Source organism: Lissotriton helveticus, chromosome 5_1 (assembly GCF_964261635.1).
Source record: "Lissotriton helveticus chromosome 5_1, aLisHel1.1, whole genome shotgun sequence".
Taxonomy (NCBI): Eukaryota; Metazoa; Chordata; class Amphibia; order Caudata; family Salamandridae; genus Lissotriton; species Lissotriton helveticus.
The window spans coordinates 1,662,710,567-1,662,737,266 of NC_136065.1; the positions used below are offsets into that span (position 1 = coordinate 1,662,710,567).

General features: G+C 49.7%; 1 protein-coding gene across 2 annotated transcripts in view; it reads right to left on the reverse strand.

Moving 5' to 3' along the window:
- The window catches only part of RBM23 (RNA binding motif protein 23), a 501,634-nt gene that overhangs the window by 425,511 nt on the left and 49,423 nt on the right, over positions 1-26,700 (reverse strand). For both annotated transcript variants that reach the window (XM_078644883.1, XM_078644882.1), the window contains exon 2: positions 2,493-2,602. In XM_078644883.1, coding sequence (XP_078501009.1) covers positions 2,493-2,558 — 66 coding nt within the window. In that variant the 5' untranslated portion in view covers positions 2,559-2,602. The remainder of the gene's footprint in view (positions 1-2,492; positions 2,603-26,700) is intronic.

The following is a 26,700-nucleotide window of genomic DNA, read 5'->3' on the forward strand; positions in this document are numbered from 1 at the left end:
AGCCCTTTTCTAATGTCCCATTCAAGAAGAAGTCGATTAAAGGCCATGAATTTCTCTATCATATTAGCTTCTTGAGAAAAATCTGCAGATCCAATTGGCAGGCAGCACTGATCACTTAAGCCAGTTGTTGGAGTGGGAACCAAGCTATAAAAACAACTGCAGTGCTTTTTTTCTCAAGTCCTGATGATGACCCTGGAACCACAGTAGGGTTGAAATGCTGACAATATTTCATGGCAGAAATACTTTTTGCAATTATACTGGAAACAAAATGAAACTTTTTAAACTTTATTTTACTTATACATGCATCTGAGGAATAACTTTACATTTGGATTTTCTTGCCTTTTATGTCTATCGCTAATTTCAATTGAACACACTTTGAGGCAATTTTTGGTTGCACTGTGTGACCACTCACTCCACTTAGTATTCTCTTCTGCAGACCTCCCATAAATATATATGCATATACATTTTGTTGCAACATTTAAGGTTTCTTAAGGTCCCCTTTGTATATATGCCTATATAAAATTGAATGCAGATCTGTTTCTCTGAGACTCTGTGCACAGTATGAATACACTCTAGTTGGAGTAATTACTACCCAGGTTTTTTTAAATTGTCGGTTAACAATACCTGGTTGGAAATTTTGCCTTTCTATAGTATTGCAATGTCCAATCCTAGGTTCTATGGGTTGAGCCTCTAGATATTTTACACCATCCAAGAGATGGCAGAGGGGTGATTATGAGCTTCAGCGCTCGTCTGCACTATGCCTCACCACCGGACTGATTTGTTTTTGTGAAGGGGCCCCTAAACTGTACTCCCTTTCCAAGGGAAAGCACTACTATCCCTTCAATCCCAGACTACGCAATCATTGAAGGTAGTGTAACTGAGATGGAGGTTATCATGCATAGGCCTTTTTCATACGCCTGTAAAATGAATGCAGTGTGCAGGTTACATGTACAAGAAATATGTGTTTCATAGATGGACTGCCAGTAGTCTGTTGCATAAATAGTAGTGTCCTTTGCATTGAGCTGGTGATCTCCATCTCGGGAATACTCACCTGCAGGAACACGGTTCCTGCTCACAGACTATCCCAGGCTCCATTCTACTTAACAAGATTTCCTGGTTGGTGGGTAAGGGGTCCAGCCAATGTAGTTTGTCCCAGTGTAAGTCACCACTTCTTGGGTGAAACTCACGCATCCCCATTTTTAGGCGACTACAAAACACACACTGATCTGTTCCAACTGGTTCGATTCTGGGCTTACAAACCCACACATTTGACAAACAACAAGGACAGGATGATCCTCCAGGACAAGAGGCACACACAAACACTTGAATGTGGTTGAGCAGCTGGCATGTTCTAGAATCCTGTCCTGGCCACTAGAGATATGCAAGTATTGGACTTCCCAGAGCCACTGCTTGTTCACATTCTTTGTTTGGACACACAACAATGGCCATATTATGTAGCTCTAAAATCTCTGCTGGATTGTTACTCTTATTTTAGAATGGGCATAAATTAAGGAAATCCTGTACAGTCAACATTTTGAGCAGATGGCCCGAATCTTTCAGGAGAAATGTCACACTTCCTAGAAGATCTGCACATGGTCCAGCCAACAGAGGAACCTTCATGTGGACACACAAATCCTGGATATCAATGAATCAAACTTGTGTCAATGAGGACGCAAAAACTACTCAGTTGAGGTAGAGCTCCATCTCCTTCATGTTAGGTGAAGGGTTAAAAATCATCCTTATCTATCCATAAATTGTCGATATCTGCTTTCTTCAGCCCAAGACACAAGGAGACAACCACTTTCACACACACAAAGATTCAATTTACGCTGGCTGACTGGTTTGAAGCACCTATCCAGCCCCTATGTTCCAGTGAGCATACTGAAGCTGCACTCGCACCTAACCCTGAACAAGTACATTTCTGGTGGGTAGTAGGGTCCCCAGTGACCGAAGGACAACTTCCAGTTCCATGAATGTCCCCACAACCAGATAATAGTGACTGAGAAGCAGATCCCAAGACGCAGAACCATAAAGCCATAGTATCCAGTTAGTCTGCATCATTTGTGCATGTTTGCAGTCTTATCTAGAGCTTAGAACATGAGACACAGAGGTTTCAAAGTATTCCCACTTTACCTGTTTAATGTGCTCATTCCCTTTAAATAAAAAACAACACTGACAGGACAAAAGTTGTATTCACTGTTAATTGCAGTCACAAGGAATTCAAAGTTTGTAACGCCTTCCACACCACGAATTAAGTATTGACAAATTATCCTCACTAGCCTGCAAGTCAAGCACACAAAGAATAACTCTAGGATCTGCAAATGGAGGGCACCACCACCGAGGCTTAGGACATATGTAATAAATAACCCGCCCAGTAACCACTGAAGGCCCCAGACTCCCAAGAAAAGGCCTCACAAAACACACCCCTCCCCACTTCTGGGCAACATACACACTAAAAAATAAGGCATCTAGTCACACTTAAATAGACTCACCTCACGGTTCTTGTATGGTTCCTCCAGCATTGCTTCGATGACTATGTCAAAGTCATCTGCGGCCATGATTGCCTCTATGTTGTAGGAGTGCAGGCAGTAAATAAGAAAATCTGAAAAGATATAGGAAAATGGTGAGAACTAGCCAGAAGGGAAAGGAAGGGTAGGAGAAAAGCAAAATATAAGAAAGAAGAGTGGTGGGACAAAAAAAGAAGAGAACGAGTGCATAAAGAGAGGGGTTGAAAGTGGGGGTATGATTCAGGGAAGGGTGCCAATAGATTAGGTAAAGAGAATAAGGTGAAAATAGACACCAAAAGATACTGGTTAGAGACATGAGGCAGAAGTGAGGGGAAAACAATGTAAAAGGACCAAGACACACGGCTGGAGACAGGAAAGGCAAGAGACGACAGTTGACACCAGAAGAGAAGGAAAGAACCTGAGCAAGAGACAAGGTGGAAAAAGAAAAGTCCAGAGTGTTAAAAATGTAACAGTGGTTGCAAGAGACACCAGGGCAAGGATCCAAAAGACAACCACAACCCCACACAACCACAACCAAACCCACCCACCCACACACAACCAACCCCACACACACACACACAACCCCCCCACACACACACACAACCACACACACACACACACACACAACCCCACACACACACACAACCCCCCACACACACACAACCCCACACACAACCCCCCCCACACACACACAACCCCACACACACACACACACACAACCCCCCACACACACACACAACCCCCCCCACACACACACACAACCCCCCACACACACACAACCCCCCCACACACACACAACCCCACACACACACAACCCCACACACACACACAACCCCCCACACACACACAACCCCACACACAACCCCACACACACACACACAACCCCACACACACACACAACCCCCCCCCCACACACACAACCCCCCCACACACACACAACCCCACACACACACACACAACCCCACACACCCACAACCCCACACACACACACAACCCCACACACACACACAACCCCACACACACACACAACCCCACACACACACACAACCCCACACACACACACAACCCCACACACACAACCCCCCCCCACACACACAACCCCCCCCACACACAACCCCACACACAACCCCACACACACACACACAACCCCACACACACACACAACCCCACACACACACACACACAACCCCACACACACACACAACCCCACACACACACACACAACCCCACACACACACACAACCCCACACACACACACAACCCCACACACACACACAACCCCACACACACACACAACCCCACACACACACACAACCCCACACACACACACAACCCCCCCACACACACAACCCCCCCCACACACACAACCCCCCCCACACACACAACCCCCCCCACACACACAACCCCCCACACACACACAACCCCCCCACACACACAACCCCACACACACACAACCCCCCCCCACACACACACACACAACCCCCCCACACACACACAACCCCACACACACACACACACAACCCCACACACACACACAACCCCACACACACACACACAACCCCACACACACACACAACCCCACACACACACACAACCCCACACACACACACAACCCCACACACACACACAACCCCACACACACACACAACCCCACACACACACACAACCCCCCCACACACACAACCCCCCCCACACACACAACCCCCCCCACACACACAACCCCCCCCACACACACAACCCCCCACACACACACAACCCCCCCACACACACAACCCCACACACACACAACCCCCCCCCACACACACACACACAACCCCCCCACACACACACAACCCCACACACACACAACCCCCCCACACACAAACACACAACCCCCCCCACACACACACACACAACCCCCCCCACACACACACACACAACCCCCCCCACACACACACACACAACCCCCCCCACACACACACAACCCCATACCCAACCGCAACCAACCGCAACCACGCAACCAACCGCAACCACGCAACCAACCAACCAACCGCAACCACCCGCAACCACGCACCCAACCGCAACCACGCACCCAACCGCAACCACGCACCCAACCGCAACCACGCACCCAACCGCAACCACGCAACCAACCGCAACCACGCAACCAACCGCAACCACGCAACCAACCGCAACCACGCACCCAACCGCAACCACGCACCCAACTGCAACCACGCAACCAACCGCAACCAACCGCAACCACGCAACCAATCGCAACCACGCAACCAACCGCAACCACGCAACCAACCGCAACCACGCAACCAACCGCAACCACGCAACCAACCGCAACCACGCAACCAACCGCAACCACGCAAACAACCGCAACCACGCAAACCGCAACCACACACACGCAACCACACACGCAACCACACACACGCAACCACACACACACGCCACACACACACAACGCCACACAGACACAACCCCACAGACACAACCCCACAGACACACAACCCCAGACGCAACCACACAACCAACAGCAACCACCCACACAACCAACAGCAACCACCCACACAACCACAACACACACCACCACACACACACCACCACCACACACACCACCACCACACACACCACCACCACACACACCACCACCACACACCACCACCACCACCACACACCACCACACACACCACCACCACACACCACCACCACCACACACCACCACCACACACACCACCACCACACACACCACCACACACCACACACCACCACACACCACCACACACACCACCACACACACCACCACACACACCACCACACACACCACCACACACACCACACACACCACCACCACACACCACCACCACACACCACCACCACACACCACCACCACACACCACCACCACACACCACCACACACACCACCACACACACCACCACACAACCAACCGCAACCACGCAACCAACCGCAACCACGCAACCACACACGCAACCACACACACGCAACCACACACACGCAACCACACACGCAACCACACACACAACCCCACACACACACACAACCCCACACACACACACAACCCCACACAACCCCACACACACACACACAACCCCACACACACACACACACAACCCCACACACACACACACACAACCCCACACACACACACACACAACCCCACACACACACACAACCCCCCCCACACACACACAACCCCCCCCACACACACAACCCCCCCCACACACACAACCCCCCACACACACACACAACCCCACACACACACACACAACCCCACACACACACACAACCCCACACACACACACAACCCCCCACACACACACAAACCCCCCCCCACACACACACAACCCCACACACACACACACACAACCCCACACACACACACACACAACCCCACACACACACACAACCCCACACACACACACAACCCCACACACACACAACCCCACACACACACACAACCCCACACACACACACAACCCCACACACACACACAACCCCACACACACACACACACAACCCCACACACACACACAACCCCACACACACACACAACCCCACACACACACAACCCCACACACACACACACAACCCCACACACACACACACAACCCCACACACACACACACAACCCCACACACACACACAACCCCACACACACACACAACCCCACACACACACACAACCCCACACACACACACAACCCCACACACACAACCCCCCCCCACACACACAACCCCCCCCCCACACACACAACCCCCCCACACACAACCCCCCCACACACACACAACCCCCCACACACACACAACCCCCCACACACACACAACCCCCCACACACACACAACCCCCCACACACACACAACCCCCCACACACACACACAACCCCCCACACACACACACAACCCCCCACACACACACACAACCCCCCACACACACACAACCCCCCACACACACACAACCCCCCACGCACACACAACCCCCCACACACACACAACCCCCCACACACACACAACCCCACACACAACCCTACCCACACACACAACCACACACACAACCCTACCCACAACCACACACACACAACCTCACACACACAACCACACACACACAACCACACACACACAACCACACACACACAACCACACACACACAACCACACACACACAACCACACACACACAACCACACACACACAACCACACACACACAACCACACACACACAACCACACACACACAACCACACACACACAACCACACACACACAACCACACACACACACACAACCACACACACACACACAACCACACACACACACACAACCACACACACACACAACCACACACACAACCACACACACACAACCACACACACACAACCACACACACACAACCACACACACACACAACCCCACACACACAACCCCACACACAACCCTACCCACACACACAACCACACACACAACCCTACCCACAACCACACACACACAACCTCACACACACAACCACACACACACAACCACACACACACAACCACACACAACAACCACACACACACAACCACACACACACAACCACACACACACAACCACACACACACAACCACACACACACACACAACCACACACACACACACAACCACACACACACACAACCACACACACACACAACCACACACACACACAACCACACACACACAACCACACACACACACACAACCACACACACACAACCACACACACACAACCACACACACACAACCACACACACACACAACCACACACACACACAACCACACACACACACAACCACACACACACACAACCACACACACACACAACCACACACACACACAACCACACACACACACAACCACACACACACACAACCACACACACACACAACCACACAACCACACACACACACAACCACACACACACACAACCACACACACACACAACCACACACACAACCACACACACAACCACACACACAACCACACACACACACAACCACACCCACACACCCACACACACACACAACCACACAACCAACCACACAACCAACCACAACCACACAACCAACCACAACCACACAACCAACCACAACCCCACAACCAACCACAACCAACCACAACCACACAACCAACCACAACCAACCACAACCACACAACCAACCACAACCACACAACCAACCACAACCACACAACCAACCACACAACCAACCACACAACCAACCACACAACCAACCACACAACCAACCACACAACCAACCACACAACCAACCACACAACCAACCACACAACCAACCACACAACCAACCACACAACCAACCACACACACAACCAAGCACACACACACAACCAACCACACCCACAACCAACCACACCCACAACCAACCACACCCACAACCAACCACACCCACAACCAACCACACCGTCAGTGCACCCTTTCACCAGGCACAGACGCCATCAGTCGTCAGTGCACGCTTTCATAGGACACAAACACCACCAGTGCACGCTTTTAACGGGCACAAATACCACCAACCGTCAGAGCACGCTTCCACAAGGAACACACACACACACCACCAGACGTCAGGTTACGCTTTCACCAGGCACACACACACCATCAGCCATCATTGCATGCTTTCACCAGGCACACACCACCAGCCATCAGTGCAAGCTTTCACCAGGCACACACACCACCAGCCATCAGTGCACACTTCCACAAGGGACACACACCACCAGCCATCAGTGCACAATTTCTACAGGCACACACACCACCAGCCATCAGTGCACACATCAATTGTTAACGCATCCACAATTAACTATTTTAACAAACGCAGTATGGCGCACTTTACTTTTAAACATATTTATCTAAAGCGTAGCATGCCACCATTGCTACAAAAATAAATACACATTTTTTTGTCCTACAATTTATAGACTTTTGTTGCAATTGGTGTTGCAATATTTAGCAATGCAAATAGCTCAAACTTAATTAATGCGAGACCTATTGCATTCTAAATGCTTGTTTTTGACTTAGCGATGGAACTTTTGGCCTGTGCATTATGCAGTCGGGGCATCATCTGGGGCTTCAAAGCGCACAACCAACAGCATATTGTCTCACTAGAGTAGACGCTGATGATGCATTGACATATCTCTGGGGCCACCAGGTGGTGTTAAATAGCCTAATGGAACTGCTGGATGGATATGGCTGCATTTCCGGCCTAAAGGTGAATTGGGAAAAGTCTCTCTAGTTCCAAATGAACAAAGGAAGGGCCTACCACATGCCCCACTTACCTGTTCTTGCAATTCATTCAAGTACTTAGGAATACAAATATATAATTCACATGCGGATCTAATAGATGGAAACCTAGGTAGGGAGATCGCCAACTCTCACTCTTCCTTGACGTTCTGGATGGAATTGCCACTTTCTCCCATGGGATGTATAGGCATATCTAAAATGCTGCTTCACAGGCTGTTGTATTTCTTCGCAGCTCTCCCATTCCTGTTGCCAGGAAAACAGATTTTAGACCTGAACTCACTCCTAAAGTCTCAAATCTGGGGTAAGACTAGATTCAGAGTTGCCCTCACAAAACTCTATGCCCCAATCACATAGGGTAGTCCGGAAGCTCCTAATTATGAGAATTATTATGTAGCGGCACAGTTACAATGGCCAATTCAGTGGTTGGCAGGCCGCAACATCACCGAACTGGTCTTCACCAATCCACGATGCTTGAGAGGCTGAATGGCTTTGAGAGGAACATCCTGAAGAAGCCAGGAAATATATTAATATCATGGTTCTTAGCTGCTGGACCCGTTATTTACAAACAAGGTTCTAGCCGCCACCCTATGCCCCCCGATCTACCACTCTGGGTTTTCCCAGGCCCCAACACAAGAGTCAAGTGCTCAGAGATGACAGACTGGTCCGCAACCGGCCTAGCTACCTGGGGCGATTTATTCATAGAGTTCGAGACACTAGTGGACGATTATGGCCTCTCCCCAGGTTCAATCTTATTGTATGCGTCACTCACACATCAATTATTCAGGACGTAGGGCAAAACACTTGAGGAACCCAATACATAGAGTTTACTACAAGCATTATTAACGCATTTCATGGGTTAGAGGGCAATCACCATGCTGTATAACTCCTTGAGACCAGATACTGTGCGCCTCTTAGCACCACTTAAGAGAATACTGGGATGCAGCACTATCAACCACACTAACCGACAAACCATGGAAACAGTGCATAGACTTTCCAAAGATAATAACCACAAATGCCAGAATTAAATAGACTCAATTTAACTACCTCCAGCACACATACCTTACTCCAAATAGGCTGCCACAAATGTACGCAAACTTATCTGACAAATACCCCCGATGCCACAACCCAAAGCCAGGTTTATACATATGGAGTGGGCATGCCTCCAGCTGACAGCGTACCGGATCGAGATGGCCAACACACTCTACGAGGCACCAGACACAACAGTCACAGTGCAGTGTCCTCACTTTCTGCTGGGCATAACCGAAATCAACACAGGACGTAAAACCATCAACAAATTCCTAGACCTACCCAAACGCAGACTAGCTATGTTCTGGGAGTCGCACTCAGCACCTCATATACGTGTAGCTCATTGACCTTCTTAGGGCACTAGTGGCCTAAAATGAGCTGACACTGCAACATTTTAAATCACTCCACTATCAGCCCCCAGACTGGCAGCAGTATTTAACGTTTATAGAATTGAAAGTGATCAGTGCACCCTATAACCCGGGGTCCCCCTAGGACCAACTCAACACTCAGCGGCAGACACTCCCCCTCCTGTTAGCTTCAACCCTGCAGATGCCTGCTCCCCCCTTCTTCCCACCCTAGCCATCTTACTGCCTTCTTAGGACTAACACACAGCCTAGTTATACTCGCACATCCACAAGGTTAGGCCAACATTTAATTCCACTCCCAAGCACACAGACCTAATTAGTCCTGACCTCATCGCCTACAAATTGTTAATTACACTATTGTACTCGATTAGTTCATCAAAGCGTTTCTTTTGGTGCATGACAGACGTCAAAGTGTTAAATGTTATGTTAAGAGTGCAGCGGCATAAATACTAGTCTTTTGAATGATTCAGAAGAACAACAGCAGTAATTATATTGCAGGATGATGTTGTAAAATAATATGAATAACTTACATTGCCCTCGGGGTTGTGCAAGTTAAATTGAAAATCAATAAACACTATTAAAAAAAAAAAAATGGTGTTCCCATTCATATAGTAACCGATTAAGGCTCTTCATTTTTGTGGTTTACACATGAAATGGGTGACTTTAAGAATCAACTAATATAGCTCTACTTGAAAGGTTAGTGTCAAAGATGTTCAGAATCAAGAACAGGAAAGAAAATTGCAAATCAAACGCAGCGAAAAGAGCTGGGTTGGCAGGGTCACAGATCACTTCATATAGTTTTGGACACTGATCAGTAGTGAGCAAAATATTAGTGGTGGTTGAAAGGGACGATCTGAAGAATGTTGCTAAAAATGGTTGCTATAATGTAAGTGTTTAAAGGAGGGAACAGGAAACCCTAAAGTGTTCTCTCAAAATGATGCTTAAGAAAAAGGCCACACCAAAAGTACACAAAGCAAGAGATATTCCCTTATCGCTAAACAGCTAGAGAAGAAGTGAAGGCTGAACTGGATAACCTTCCAGGAGCAAAGATGAAAGAAAATGGTGAATCAACAAAATAGTCCAGTATACCCAGCCTTCCGCTAGTGGCAGCACATCACAAGAACAGCAATGTAAGACTATGTGCAGCTTTAAGAGACCATTACAGTTAACTACTGAGGCCTTTTCACCCCTAGTAAGGAGACCTTTTTTGGAATTTGGAGTACTTTGCATTTACACCTTTATAATTTTTCTTCCACATAAAATATCCATGAGTTTACTATATATATTTTTTTTATAATCTTCGGAAGTCAGGGCGGCGAATTCCTCTGGAGGGCTCCGAGAAAATAGACCAAATACAGCTTTCCTAATGAGAGACCCCCGTCCCCACCAACCCTCTGAGATCGCTGCTTGTATTTTAAGTCATTTGCCCAAAATCACAGGACACAGCTTGCTCATCAGCAATATGCTGCATTACTAAATTCTTATAAGGTCCCAAACGCGAGACACATTGCATTGCAATCATGCATCGGCCATACAGCAATTCACATGGTAAAATCTAATGAATGACAAGCATTGGCATAGCCAATAGGTCTCGCTTTTGGGACCTTATAAGTATTTAGTTATGCATTAACTGTTGCATGGCTAAACAGTTATAAGGTCCCTAATGGCTAGGCCAATGCCCTGGTTTTGTGTTCACATGAGGTGGGAGGAAGCAGACATAGGGTGCAAGGAGTAGTCTTGTGTTCCCATGGGGTGGGGAGAGGTGGGAGGAAGCCGACATGGGGTGCAGGGTGGAGTCTTGTGTTCCCATGGGTTGGGGAGAGGTGGGAGGAAGCAGACATGTGTTGCAGGGTGGAGTCTTGTATTCAAATGGGGCGAGGAGAGGTGGGAGGAAGCAGACATGGGGTGCAGTGTGGGTCTTGTGTTCACATGGGGTGGGAGGAAGCAGACATGGGGTGCAGGGTGGGGTCTTGTGTTCACATGGGGTGGGAGGAAGCGGACATGGGGTGCAGTTTGGAGTCTTGTGTTCCCATGGGGTGTGGAGAGATGGGAGGAAGCCGACTTGGGGTGCAGGGTGGAGTCTTGTGTTCCCATGGGTTGGGGAGAGGTGGGAGGAAGCAGACATGGGGTGCAGGGTCTTGATCACAGGCAAGGTTATAAAGAAGAGCTCCGACACTGGAGCAAAGATGCTCAGCAGAGCAACAGATACGGTGCAGCCCCATCCTGCCAGGGCTGTGAAATTGCGGCTGTCCGGTGACTGTGATGTGGGATGGGACTCCTGGGAGAGGTGCTAATAGGTAATGTAAGGGTGTGGGGTCGGAGCCACGAGGCCACGTATGTAGATATTCGGCAGTATAAACTTGGCTCACGAGCATTTTGTTTTGAGAGCCTTTCGTTCCTTCACTTTACATAAAACGTCTCCATAACTGGAAGCCTTGCAGCCCTCGAAATGCACACTATGTAAATATGAACACCACGGACAGGAGGGATGGCTGCCCAGCAGCTGACAGCAGGCACTGGAGGGCGCGAGCGCCGGCGCTGGAGGGCGCGAGCGCCGGCGCTGGAGGGCGCGAGCGCCGGCACTGGAGGGAGCGAGCGCCGGCACTGGAGGGAGCGAGCGCCGGCACTGGAGGGAATGAGTGAATGGGAGTTTATAAGGAGATAAATTATACTAAATAGGGTGGCCTGGTGTTGAGACATTCGGGGGGGATAGCTTAGAGGGAGCTCACATAGGACTATCAGCCATATCTTGAGTTTTTTTGCAGATATCGAGGTAACATTTTCAGAGCACATGGGTGAAGAGAGCATGTTCCAATCTTTGGCAGCCAGAAGGTTTAATAACAAGCCCTGAGTCGGGTGAGTGAGGTATTACAATGCCTGTAAGTGAGCGCGTGAACACGATACGGCATGGCAGCGCGCTCTGCAAATGCACTCTGGAGGGTGCAAACAGGAGGATGCGATGGAAGCGTCTGTAGGAGGCATCATTATTTGGTTTCTGCGAAGGTTCATGCAAGTGGAAAATGAAAGTACTGCCTTGAGGAGAAAAAAAACAGACAAACTGAATCGAGAACAGAAGCACTAACATTTGTATTTGTAAAGTTACCCATTAGAAATAGCTTCCTATCCGGGAAATGTTTTCCTAAAACCCGTATTTGCGGTGATGTGTACATTAAAAGAGGGAGCACCTCCTGTGGAGCTCCGCTTCCCTCACAAGCCCGCAGTGATTACCGTCTTGGAGCTGGAGAAGACAACAAAGGCCACGCTGCAGGTGCAGGCCCGGCGCCTCGCCTAATCAGCGAAGGCCTATTTGCATTGGATCCTGGAAGGAGGGGGAGTGGAGGCGGTTGGTATACTGATTAACATATTGTCTGCGGGCTGTATTAACAGTGATCATCAGTCACCTGCTCGAGCTCTCTTCAAGCCTTGCCGGGAAAGGCAGAGCAAAGGTTGCACTGGGTCTCAGACTCTGGGAAGAAACTAAAAGGTGCACACAGTTGAGCTGCCAAGCCCGCTGCATCTGTGCGCAAAGCCGTTCCCTCGGACCCACGTGCGATGTAAACTAATACACTTTAATAGTCTAGGGAGAACTTGTTAAAATTTATAATTTGGCGGGACAAAGGGGAAAAAGACACCGCATTTCTGCTTGCAATTACTGCATTATTTAAAAGAAACTTTTAAAGGGGGTTATTTAAAAAAAATTCCAGACACTACTTAGCATCACAATAGTTGTGGTACACATGGATAAATGGCCTGTGTTTTATAAGACTTTAAAGAGCAAATAACTACACAATAATACATTTAGGTTGAACAAATTTCTTTCTCGAAAATTCAGAGAATCCGTGACCAATAAAAAACGCTGGCGCATAAAGCTTTAAAAAATATTGTACACATTTGTCGACAGCCCAGTGAACATTAACTAGTTCCCGCAATCTGATTAACGCCCAGAGAAGTGTATGTGCCGCCCCAAGACCTATGTATTTTTTATCCAAGGCAAGAGCTGCGTTTTAAATTTACGTTATTATGGCTTTTGGAAACAAAGATTTATTAGTAGAGCGGGTATTATTTTTAAGAGAGATGTCGGCAAAGCAGTGACGCTAATAAATTAGCAACATGAAATAGTGTTTTTTTTAATTTACTTCACCGGACAATACTGAACTGCTTTGTTTTAAGTTAACACTAGCAATAACATTCAACTGCAACAAATGTCTATGTTTAATTGAGCCAAATGAAAATGTGTTTCAGGTATATGCTATCTTTCCGGCTAACGCCGCTAAATACCATTTAGTGGCAGGCACATACCATAGGCGCTTGAAAACAGAAACGTTGAGCATGCCGACAATTCAGTGAAATAAGCCTCATACACGCCGCATTTCCTCACCAATGCCATTTTACTGTGATTTTTGAGAAATTCAGTGCACGATTATTAAATGTAACCAGTTACACCTTGACATTTAAACATGTAATGATATTAAATTGTAGCTGAGTCTTTTTGAAGAGGAAGGGTATCATAGTATCCACAAATAAGGCTGTAGCACGTCACGGACAGCAAGGGTCAGATTTGTAAAAGTTTTATGCCGAGCGCTACAATTTGTTTCAAAACACACACAGAGTGATAACCGCCCCATAACGCTGGCAGGGATAAAGCTTTGAAGACAATGGCAGAATAACTCAAATATCAAAACGAACTGTATATTTGCAGCCACTCAAGCGGCTACAAAAGACAACAACGCATCAACTTTAATTAGCCACACATCTAGTCACAGATGGTGGTTTGGTCGTAGAACAATCCAACCGACTCTGCTCCCAAAAACAACGACACATTTTAGCGCACAACACACAGAAAAAAACACAAGCAACGATTGAAGTGTGCAAGGGTTTTGCAAACAGAATAAAGTGACTACTACTAACGCACTAGCCAGGAATAAGACGCAAACTAAAACAAGACGAGCGGCCGTGACACGTGCTCTGTGGCGGGGAGGGGCTATTAACTGAGAGGGGGAGCAGGAAGTGAGTCTGCGAGTGGTGCGCGCGGCAAAAGTGAAAGTGATCGCGAGCGATGTGCGTGCACCATGACGAGAGAGGAAAGCCAGATGGTGCCTCTGCTCGTCATTGTGCGCGTAACCTAACGCTCTATGCCACCCCAAAAGCTGCGGTCGGACTTTTGAAAGCCCACTCACTAAATGTCTCGCCAGAGCAGCGCATGCGCTGGCCAGACCTAAACAAGCATTGGAAATGCAATAGGTCTCGCATTAGAAAAGTTGGAGCTTTTGGTTTTGTAAATGACAATTTTTTTATGTGTTGGTCTTGAAAATAGTCAAACAAAGATGCAAGCACAGTTTGAGGGTGAGGCGGCAACGCAGAGTGCAGGATTACAAAGGCCACGGGAGGTTTTTTTTGTTATAAAGTTGTGTTGCTGGTGATTGTTGCTGTGGTGGTGTCTAGTGATGTTGGTGTTGCGCTGAGTGGTACTGTGGTGGTGCTGTGGTGGTGCTGGGTGGTGCTGTGGTGATGCTGGGTGGTGCTGTGGTGGTGCCGAGTGGTGCTGTGGTGGTGCCGAGTGATGCTGTGGTTGTGCCGAGTGATGCTGTGGTTGTGCCGAGTGATGCTGTGGTGGTGCCAAGTGATGCTGTGGTGGTGCCAAGTGATGCTGTGGTGGTGCAGAGTGATGCTGTGGTGGTGCAGAGTGATGCTGTGGTGGTGCAGAGTGATGCTGTGGTGGTGCAGAGTGATGCTGTGGTGGTGCAGAGTGATGCTGTGGTGGTGCAGAGTGATGCTGTGGTGGTGCTGGGTGGTGCTGTGGTGATGCTGGGAGGTGCTGTGGTGATGCTGGGTGGTGCTGTGGTGATGCTGGGTGGTGCTGTGGTGATGCTGTGGTGGTGCCGAGTGGTGCTGTGGTGGTGCCGAGTGATGCTGTGGTTGTGCCGAGTGATGCTGTGGTTGTGCCGAGTGATGCTGTGGTGGTGCCGAGTGATGCTGTGGTGGTGCAGAGTGATGCTGTGGTGGTGCAGAGTGATGCTGTGGTGGTGCAGAGTGATGCTGTGGTGGTGCAGAGTGATGCTGTGGTGGTGCTGCAGAGTGATGCTGTGGTGGTGCAGAGTGATGCTGTGGTGGTGCAGAGTGATGCTGTGGTGGTGCAGAGTGATGCTGTGGTGGTGCAGAGTGATGCTGTGGTGGTGCAGAGTGATGCTGTGGTGGTGCAGAGTGATGCTGTGGTGGTGCAGAGTGATGCTGTGGTGGTGCAGAGTGATGCTGTGGTGGTGCAGAGTGATGCTGTGGTGGTGCAGAGTGGTGCTGTGGTGATGCTGGGAGGTGCTGTGGTGATGCTGGGTGGTGCTGTGGTGATGCTGGGTGGTGCCGAGTGGTGATGCTGGGTGGTGCCGAGTGGTGCTGTGGTGGTGCAGAGTGATGCTGTGGTGGTGCAGAGTGATGCTGTGGTGGTGCAGAGTGGTGCAGAGTGGTGCTGTGGTGGTGCAGAGTGGTGCTGTGGTGGTGCAGAGTGGTGCTGTGGTGGTGCAGAGTGGTGCTGTGGTGGTGCAGAGTGGTGCTGTGGTGGTGCAGAGTGGTGCTGTGGTGGTGCAGAGTGGTGCTGTGGTGGTGCAGAGTGGTGCTGTGGTGGTGCAGAGTGGTGCTGTGGTGGTGCAGAGTGGTGCTGAGTGGTGCTGAGTGGTGCTGAGGTTGTGCTGTGGTGGTGCTGAGTGGTGCTGAGGTTGTGCTGTGGTGGTGCAGAGTGATGCTGTGGTGGCGCAGTGATGCTGTGGTGGTGCAGAGTGGTGCTGTGGTGGTGGTGCTGAGTGATGCTGTGGTGGTGCTGAGTGATGCTGTGGTGGTGCTGAGTGATGCTGTGGTGGTGCTGTGGTAGTGCTGTGGTGGTGCTGTGGTAGTGCTGTGGTGGTGCTGTGGTGGTGCTGTGGTGGTGCTGTGGTGGTGGTGGTGCAGAGTGGTGCTGTGGTGGTGCCGAGTGGTGCTGTGGTAGTGCCGAGTGGTGCTGTGGTAGTGCCGAGTGGTGCTGTGGTGGTGCTGCGTGATAATGTGGTGGTGCTGCGTGATAATGTGGTGGTGCAGAGTATAATGTGGTGGTGCAGAGTGATAATGTGGTGGTGCAGAGTGATAATGTGGTGGTGCAGAGTGATAATGTGGTGGTGCAGAGTGATAATGTGGTGGTGCAGAGTGATAATGTGGTGGTGCAGAGTGATAATGTGGTGGTGCAGAGTGATAATGTGGTGGTGCAGAGTGATAATGTGGTGGTGCAGAGTGATAATGTGGTGGTGCTGAGTGGTGCTGTGCTGGTGCTGAATGATACTGTGGTGGTACAGAGTGGTGCTGAGTTATAATGTGGTGGTGCTGAGTGAATGTGGTGGTGCTGTGGTGGTGCTGCATGGGAATGCTGTTCGACTGTTCGGAAATATTTCTTCGGTTTGTTTTGGTTCTGGCTGGCGGCGCCTCGGCTATAAATGAAAGATAAAGGGAGAGACTGCGGCATGGGGAGCAGGGCAGAGACGGGCTGCAGCAGAGAGAGCGCGCGAGGGGGGGGGTGACAGACAGTCATAGAGAGACCTTCAGCAGACTCAGAGGAGAGAGAGCGCGCGGGAGGGGTAGCAGAGAAAGACAGACAGTCAAAGAGAGAGAGAAGCGGAGACAGACATTCCAAGAGAGGGTGAGAGAGGCAGTCACAGAGCGAGGCAAAGGCAGGCAGTGGATAGTGAGAGAGAGGCAGAGACGGGCAGAGGAGTCAGATAGAGTCAACGGAAGAGAAATGGAGACAGGCATTCAAAGAGAGAAAGCGTGAGACAGTCAGGGCAAGAAAACAATGAAACAGGCAGAGAGAGCAAGTCAAAAAGAGAGAGCGGGCAGAGATAGAACGTGGAAAAGTGAGAGAGGCAAAGTAGAAAAGAGAGACAGCGGGACAGAAAGAGAGACGGGCAGTCAGAGAGAGGCTGGTACAGACAGTGGAAGAGAGAGGCAGGGACAGGCAGGGAAGAGAGAAAGAGGGGCAGAGACAGACACATTGACAAAGAAAGAGAAGCAGCAGAAGCAGAGAGCGGATCAGAGAGGGGGGAAATACAGGGGAAACGATAGAGGGGCAGAGACAGACAGTAGAAATCACAGAGACGGGGACGCTGATACACAGAGCAAGGCAGAGGCGGACTGTGGAAAGATAGATACAGAGACAGACACAATTAAAAAGAAAGACATTCAGGGGCAAAGATAGAGAGAAGCGAAGAATGACAGTGGAAAAGAGAGGGGCGCAGACTGAGGCACAGAGAGAGGCAGATAGCGACAGCTGAAAAGAGAGAGGCAGAGACAGGCTCAGTTGAAAAGATAGAGAAGCAAAGGCACAGAGAGAGAGAGAGCGATAGACAGTGGAAAAGAGGGCACGAGAGAGGCAGATATATTAGAGTAAAAAGAGCGGCGAAAGAGAGAGAAAGAGGAGGAGAGACAGAAACATGAAATATTCCTGCGGTTTGTTTTGGTTCTGGCTGGCGGCACCTCGGCCATAAATGAAAGATAAAGGGAGAGACTGCGGCATGGGGAGCGGGGCAGAGACGGGCTGCAGAGGAGAGAGCGCGTGGGGGGTGGGGGGGTGACAGACAGTCATAGAGAGACCTCCAGCAGAGTCTTACATTTAGGCAGTCCTCCTTCACTAAAACATGAAGGTATACACCAAGTTCAGTAAACTGGGTTCTAGAATATTAATTTAATGTAAATATAACTGGTGTGGCTCTGATTTTATGCTTTGCTTATACTTTTTTTGTTAAACAACTGTGTAAACCAAGTGTTCTGGCATCTAGATGAGACGGACCACACTGTAGAAAACCTCAAATCCAAAACCGTGGCATAATTTAAAGAACAGGAATTATTACCACAATAGCCCATTTTATTGGCTTTATAGCTAAATCAAGCTACTGTTAGAATAGAATTCAGTAAAAGCTAAAAACACATTGGGATTTTGACGAGAACAAAACATTAAGTGCCCACATTTTGAAAATCACTGGGATTGTTATCTCGCTATACTAATGTTTAAGAGGGAAAGAGGTCAGTCGAACTCAACTGCGTGTACCAAAGATGAGGAAGAAGAACTGTTAAACTAAAGTGAAGTAAATAATTACAAGGGAGGAAGGGTGACGAGACGCACGGGGAGCAGCAGCCTTTGATGTGCCAGCCAGCCGTGCAGTGAATAATTAGGGGAGGAGAAATGCCGGCCTGAGGCCGAGCGCACGCTGGGGGAAGCTTGAGATGCCTCTGGGAGGGAGGCTGGTGTCTTTGATGTGCACGCACTTTTTGCCAATGCGCTTGCGCATTGAGCTTGCTTTTCACGGGCACTGCATGAAATCGCCAGTTTGGTTAACCTCTGGATAAGCCCCTATATTCTCGCAAGCTCAGTTTGATGGAACCTATGCATTTCTGAAACAAGTACACAAAGCTGATTTCAGGAACAGTGGTTATTTGTACACCTTGGAATTTGGGTTTGCCCATACTATTGTGTGATTCAGAGGAACTTTTGCAAAATGTGTTCTTTCTTGCAGACTGGCTTACATTCTGAATAAAAAATATAGAGGAATCCAACTGTCAACACCAAGTGTTCAACTATTCCAAAGTGTTTCCCGATAAAAAAGGGTACGCTATGCTACTTGTGTGGCTGGGTTTACGCCAGTAATACAAAACACTCCAAAACTCTACTAGAAACATCAAATTTCACCCAGCAAAATTAACACTTTATTTCCCCAAATATAGACAGTTGCAGAATGTGGGCCCTAGCACAACCTACACCCAGAGACACCAAGCAAATCTCGACATTTCTAAAAACAAGACACCCTGTGAACTCCTGGGTTACTTGTGTGGATCCCATGACGTTTTCTTACAAACAAGGCCTTAAAAAAACTTGCACATTAGCTAAAAACGTGCATTTTCTTCACATTTCTGTGAAAAAAGTTCCAGAATCTACGGGGATCCACAAATTTGCTACCATCCAGCATTCGCACACTTGTCCTGATTAAAAAAGAAAGAAAAAAAAAAAAAAGGTACCCACTTGATTCTGGAAGTTTACATCATAAAACATTTGGAGAAAATGTGCGATTTAGGCACACTGAGATCTTGCGGGCACCGTGAGCAAGAAACCCCACAGAGGAGCAAAGACCCAATCAAGACGAACCTCTTATCTGCCAATCAGTTGCTTTAACTGTGAGAGCAACTTCCACATCCGAAAAACTCATTAAACTCAATGCGCAAGAGAGTATAGGAAAGTACGTCTGAAAAAGATACTCTGACCTGCGTGGAAGGGCACATAGACTAATTATGTACTCTCCGGCATTGAATGCCCTTCTATCTACTTTTTGGAAATTAAATAAGTGGATGCATACTCCCTTGCATGGACATTTAATTAAGCATTTATTTTCAGAGACAATTGCATTCAAGTGGGTTTACAGGTGAAAACATTTTTTTGGGCAATCATAGGTTAAGAGAAAACTACAGTTTTGTGACAAACAAATGCTCTCGCCACTGGATGGTATTAAGAATAGGAACAGTGCTGGAGCATTTAATAACACTGAAAAAGAAATAGCCTAACACGGGAAATAGCAAATAACCAGAAGCTGGTCAATTCCAAAGACGCTCCTAACTCATTGGAGAACACAGACCCTCCAGGATTTTGCGATTTGCCGCAAAATCGGCAATAATGTAAAAGTAACAGCATTTTTACAAAAGTGCATGCGAAAAGAAAGGACTGCAGGGAAAAGGTTTTTCTATTTCTATGATATTTCTTCACTTGTCAATATCCTCTCTTCTGTAGTGGGCTTCTTGTGTAGACTGTAGATGTGGCTGCTAATTGCTAGCCACATAATTGCACAGCACACCATGCCACATATTTCCACTGCACAACCCCACATCACACCACACAAATCCATGCCACACCGGTGACATGTCTGTCTCTCTGCATCATCCCTTAAATATAACACTGTGTCAGTAACTGTGATAAATAAGAGTACCTCTGGGCATGTCTATCACACAGCATCACCATGTCTTGTCCAGGGCCACTGGAATTTTGCGATTGTGTGGCTGCTGCGATTTTCACATCATTATAGAGTTGCCGCATAATCTGCAGATTTAACCCCCAAAAAAGTTTGTAGCTCAAACGGTTCAATGGTTACTAAAAATGCGACAGACAGCATGTGTTGCTGCACAGTGGAAGGACCTTTGCAAACCTGGACAGGTCAAATATAGCTGTATTTTGGTGTTTAAATCGGTATTAACATAATGCAACCAATGCCCAGAGAGTATTACCAAGTTTAACAAGCATTGGCATACCCAATAGGTCTCGCATTTTTACAAAAGCAGCTGCAAAATCTTGATTAAAGCCTTTGTTTGAGCTTCCTTTTATTGACCCTGCGCTGACACACTAGGCTAATAAAACAAGCATTTGCAATGCAATAGGTCTCCCATTATAAACGTTTGAGCTGTTGGCATTGCTAATAATAATGCAACACTGGCAGCTCAAAGATTCAGTAATGTGAGACCTATTGCATTGCAATTGTTTTTTTGTTTTTTTTTAATATAGCACGAACTACACACACAGCCACACACACAACCACACCAAGCATTGGCATAGCCAATAGTTCTCGCTTTTGGGACCTTTTAAGTATTTATTTATGCAGCATAATATCCTTTGTGCAACCACATCAACTGTTGCGTGGCTAAACAATTATAAGGTCCCAAAGGCGAAACCTATTGGCTATGCCAAAGCTTAGTGTGATTGTGTGTGGTTGTGTGTGTGTGTGTGTGTGTGTGTGGGAGGGGGTGTGTGGATGTGTGTTGTGGTGTGCTTGGGAGTGGATGTGTGTGTGGTTGTGAGTGTGGTCGTGTGTGTGGTTGTGATTGTGTGTGTATGTGTGTGTGGTTGTGTGTGGTTGTGTGTGGTTGTGTGTGGTTGTGTGTGGTTGTGTGTGGTTGTGTGTGGTTGTGTGTGGTTGTGTGTGGTTGTGTGTGGTTGTGTGTGTGTGTGTGTGTGTGGGAGGGGGTGTGTGGATGTGTGTTGTGGTGTGCTTGGGAGTGGATGTGTGTGTGGTTGTGAGTGTGGTCGTGTGTGTGGTTGTGATTGTGTGTGTATGTGTGTGTGTGTGGTTGTGTGTGGTTGTGTGTGGTTGTGTGTGGTTGTGTGTGGTTGTGTGTGGTTGTGTGTGGTTGTGTGTGGTTGTGTGTGGTTGTGTGTGGTTGTGTGTGGTTGTGTGTGGTTGTGTGTGGTTGTGTGTTGTTGAGTGGCCTCCTAACAGTGATCTCCTAACAGTGATGAGAAGAAAGAAAAGATGGCCGCCTGGTAGGAGCTCTAGCCCAGAGCTCCCAGTGCTGGGGATCCCTTGCACGGAACTATCCCGGATAGCACCCATCTACGCCGAGGAAAACAAGTAACTGGAGTAACAACAAGTAACCGGATGTACCACAAGTAACTGGATTTCAAAAAAGTAACTGGATTGATCGAATGTTACCTGCAGCTCTGGCAGCTAGACCTGCGGTTCTCACTGGAGCATCGGCGGAGCCCTGGACGGCGGCTGGACCCCTGCAGCTCTCACTGGAGCATCGGCGGAGCCCTGGACGGCGGCTGGACCCCTGCAGCTCTCACTGGAGCATCGGCGGAGCCCTGGACGACGGCTGGACCCCTGCAGCTCTCACTGGAGCATCGGCGGAGCCCTGGACGGCGGCTGGACCCCTGCAGCTCTCACTGGAGCATCGGCGGAGCCCTGGACGGTGGGGGCGAGCTTGCTGTGGTTGCTGGCGTGGCTGTTTTCCGTGCGACTTGCTGGGCTTATTGTGGGCGCCTGTGGACTGCCTATCAGGGCTGCAGCCACTGCCGTGCAACCCGGGGACTGCCCCTTGACCGGCGGTGGGGCGCAGCGCGGAGGCTTGCTGCCCGGGGCCCTCTGTGGGTGACTAGTGCACGTAGTGGTTGCCGCGACCGGGGCGGTTGCGGCGCTCCGAGGGTGTCTGGTCCGCCTGGGGTCGTCGTCATTGGCGCTCGCCGTCGCTGGCGCTGACTCCCTGCGTGTGGACTGAACGGGGGGCTCAGGACGGAAGATTGGTGCCCGTTGCGGGGGTGTCCTGCCCGCCTTCGACCACCACCTTGGTCTCCCCCATCCTGCCTGCGGACCCCGTTCTGGATGCGGCAGGGGACTGCGGAGGTGTCCTGCCCGCCTGCACGCATCGCCTGTGCGCCCCCGCTCAGCCTGCGGACCCGGAGCAGCGCATGGGACCTGGCACTAGTGGGACAAGGGGGAACACTGGCGTCCTGCTGACGAGGTGGCTCGGCGTCCTCCCCCCCCACCCCCTCAATATCGTTGGAGAGGCTGGGCAGGAGCTGAACAAAACAAAGGAGAACGAGCGCGGATCAGCACAGCGCAGGCATTGAGGTCGACCCAAACTGCCCCCCCCCCCCTCCTTGGAGACTCTCCTGGTTCGCGGAGACTACAGTTTCTGCATCTGCCGGATAAACGCCCTTCAGCCCCCCCCCCCCCCCCCAAGGATCAGTGTGAATTGAGACTGCTTTACGTCCTACGTTCTAAACTGAACAGCCTCATTATAGCCTGACAGTCCTGAAGGTATTTGCACGTATACTTTTATTTGTTTTTCTCAACATGCCGGCTCTGCTTTCTCTGCCCTGAAGCTTACATAATTAGTCTGCTTGCAAACTACCCTCGCAGCTTGGCGGTCCTTTCACTCCCCATTACCTAAAATGGCGGGGGCCATATACAGGAGCCATAAATCGCCTCCACTGCCCACCAGATGACCATGAGGCTACATTCCAACGTGGTCACAGGTCACCATAACAGAGATAAGTCTCCCTCCTCGCCTCCGAGCAGCACAGAGTCTAATCTCTCTCCTCCCCACCAAAGAACATAGAAGATGGACTAACTCGACCTGCCCCAGAGCAGAAAGGGAAACGGTCTCTCTAAGGCACATCAACAACAGAGAAAGGACTACTACCCCTGTCTCCCTATATGCTATCCTGGTGGCCATCTTTGACTAGTCCTCCACTGGGGCGGCCATCTTAGACTAGACATCCTCACCCACTGCCCATACCTAAGAATACTTAGGCTCACAGCCCTGCAACCTCACAAACTCACCCACGTACACCCCCCCCTCTTCTATCTACGCCTCTTCCACCATGGAACGCACGGGCGAGCATACATACAAAATCAACTACCCACCCGGGCTCTCCAAAAAAAACGCCAAACGCTACAAACACAACTTCCTGAAGGCACACCCTGAAACACCGTGTGTGGACACCTACTTCTCACTGATCAATGGAGCCACGAGCACCGATATCATCTTCCACACTCTGCGTAGAGCACAATGGAGGAAAGCGATCCTCTCCATTCTCACTATATCCACCACCAGTAAATCCGCTCACGGCCTGACGCTTTCTATCACGCCATCTCAAGTTTTCCCTGGCAGAGCCACCATCACCATCTACAACAACGGGATCATTCTATTCCAAGCTACTGATAGGAATCTCAACCGACTCGACCACCTGTTCCCTACCTTCCTAGATCACATCACCAAATGACGGTCCCCCCACTTCGCACACACCAAGCTGCACCACACCCCCCCAACTCCACTCCCCAATATAACCCACCCTGCCCATCTCAACAGCGGAATGACACACACCTCTCTCATCCCCCCAGTGCTATAGATAGTCACACACCCAACGTAATCCCTCCACACCCCTCACTCACTGAAGAAGATCGTCCCCCTTCACACATCCCACATACCCCCACCCTCCTCACACCTCCTACGAGTCTCGCCGAACCCACAACCGCCCGGAGCATATCTCCCCCCCCCCCCGTGGCAGATCTTTCTCCCACCCTATCTCCCCCCCACTCTCACTCCCCACTTCCCCACCCTCCCAACTAGACCCACAGAGCACACCACCCCCCGCACCTTAACATCCCCCCCTCTCTCCCCCCCCATACTCAGCCCCCACTACCTTCCTGCCACCCCTATTGTCTTCAGTCTTCACTCATCCCTCAACTCACCGGCGTCGCCTCCCATCGACGTCCCCGCCCTTACGTCCCACCCTACCCCGACCTCACCCACACCCCTCGCCCACATATTCTCTCATCCATCGAATGCCACCCCACTCACTACTACCGCAGAACCCTCCACTAACACTAGCATATCCCACCCCCCCATCCCCAGCTCGCTCTCCAGCTCCCTAATTAACAACCCGCCCACGGCCCTCATCTCCAATGCTAGCCCCAATCCACCGCTGGACCTGATTTTAACAACCCTCCTACAAGTCAAAGACGAGCTCCACACCATCAAAGAACTTCTCCAAACACACCCCAGACAACCTCGTCCTACAACCAACACTTCCGGATCCAACAAACGCCACACCTTCCCCACAGGCCCTCGCATTCATCTCTCTCCATGGGTGGGATGGGTGGGCTCAAACTCTCCGCGTTGGCCCACTATCCCCGTCCGCAACAACATCCACCGCCCCCGTCGCGCTCTTAACTCCCTGTCGGACCACGACTTAGACACCCTCCTCCGCTCTTTTGGCCCAGGCCCGGTAAAACACACATCGTCCACACAACTCCCCATACCCACAATTCTCACAAATCCCATTAGGCACCCAACTCTACGTAGCAGAAGCTCCATCCCCAACAATCTCAGAAAAATCCCCTTCGCTCTAGAACACTCGACCACCCTTCTCACCCCCAGACTCAAATGCATCCTACTCAACTGCAGATCGGCCCAGAGGCACTCCTCCAACATTGCAGATCTCGTCACATCAATGGATCTTGACCTAACCATTTTGACCGAAACGTGGCTAACTGAAGCCTCTACACCTATTATGGACATTCTAGTTCCCCCCAATTACCACATCATTAGACTCGACAGGACCGACAAAACGGGCGGGGGAATAGCATGCATTTTTAGGAGCAACCTCTCCGTTACTAAAGTCACTTCCCCCTCCCTCACGTCCTGTGAACTCTTCTGTCTTGATATCTCCAGCGAGGGCAAACCAGTATGTGCTTTACATCTCATCTATCACCCGCCTGGGGACAATCTCATCTTCACCCAACAACTCATGGACACGATCTCATCCAACGCTGGTCGGCAGATCATGCAAATCTACCTGGGTGACTTCAATCTCCACTGGAACGATCAGAAAGACGCAGTGGTGAATAGTCTCAAAACTTTCCTTAACGCGCTTAACCTCACCCAAATATGCAACAGCCAACACACGACAAAGGCTCCATACTTGATCTCATCATCGCCAACGAGGACTCTACCCAACTGGGGGCAATCCAACCTTGTGATTGGTCAGACCACCACATTATCACCTTCTTCATCAATGAAAAAGTCAAACCTACCACGGCTCAACCCACCAAATCTAAGATCTGGAAAAGGGACATGAAAAATCTTAACCCCCAACTCCCTGCCTCCCCACCTCTCCAGTCGCCTCCTTCCACCTCCTGGCGCCTCTGATGTTCAATCACTGACTGACCACTACCTCGACTCTATGAATTCAATAATCAATGAAGCCGCCCCTCTGCA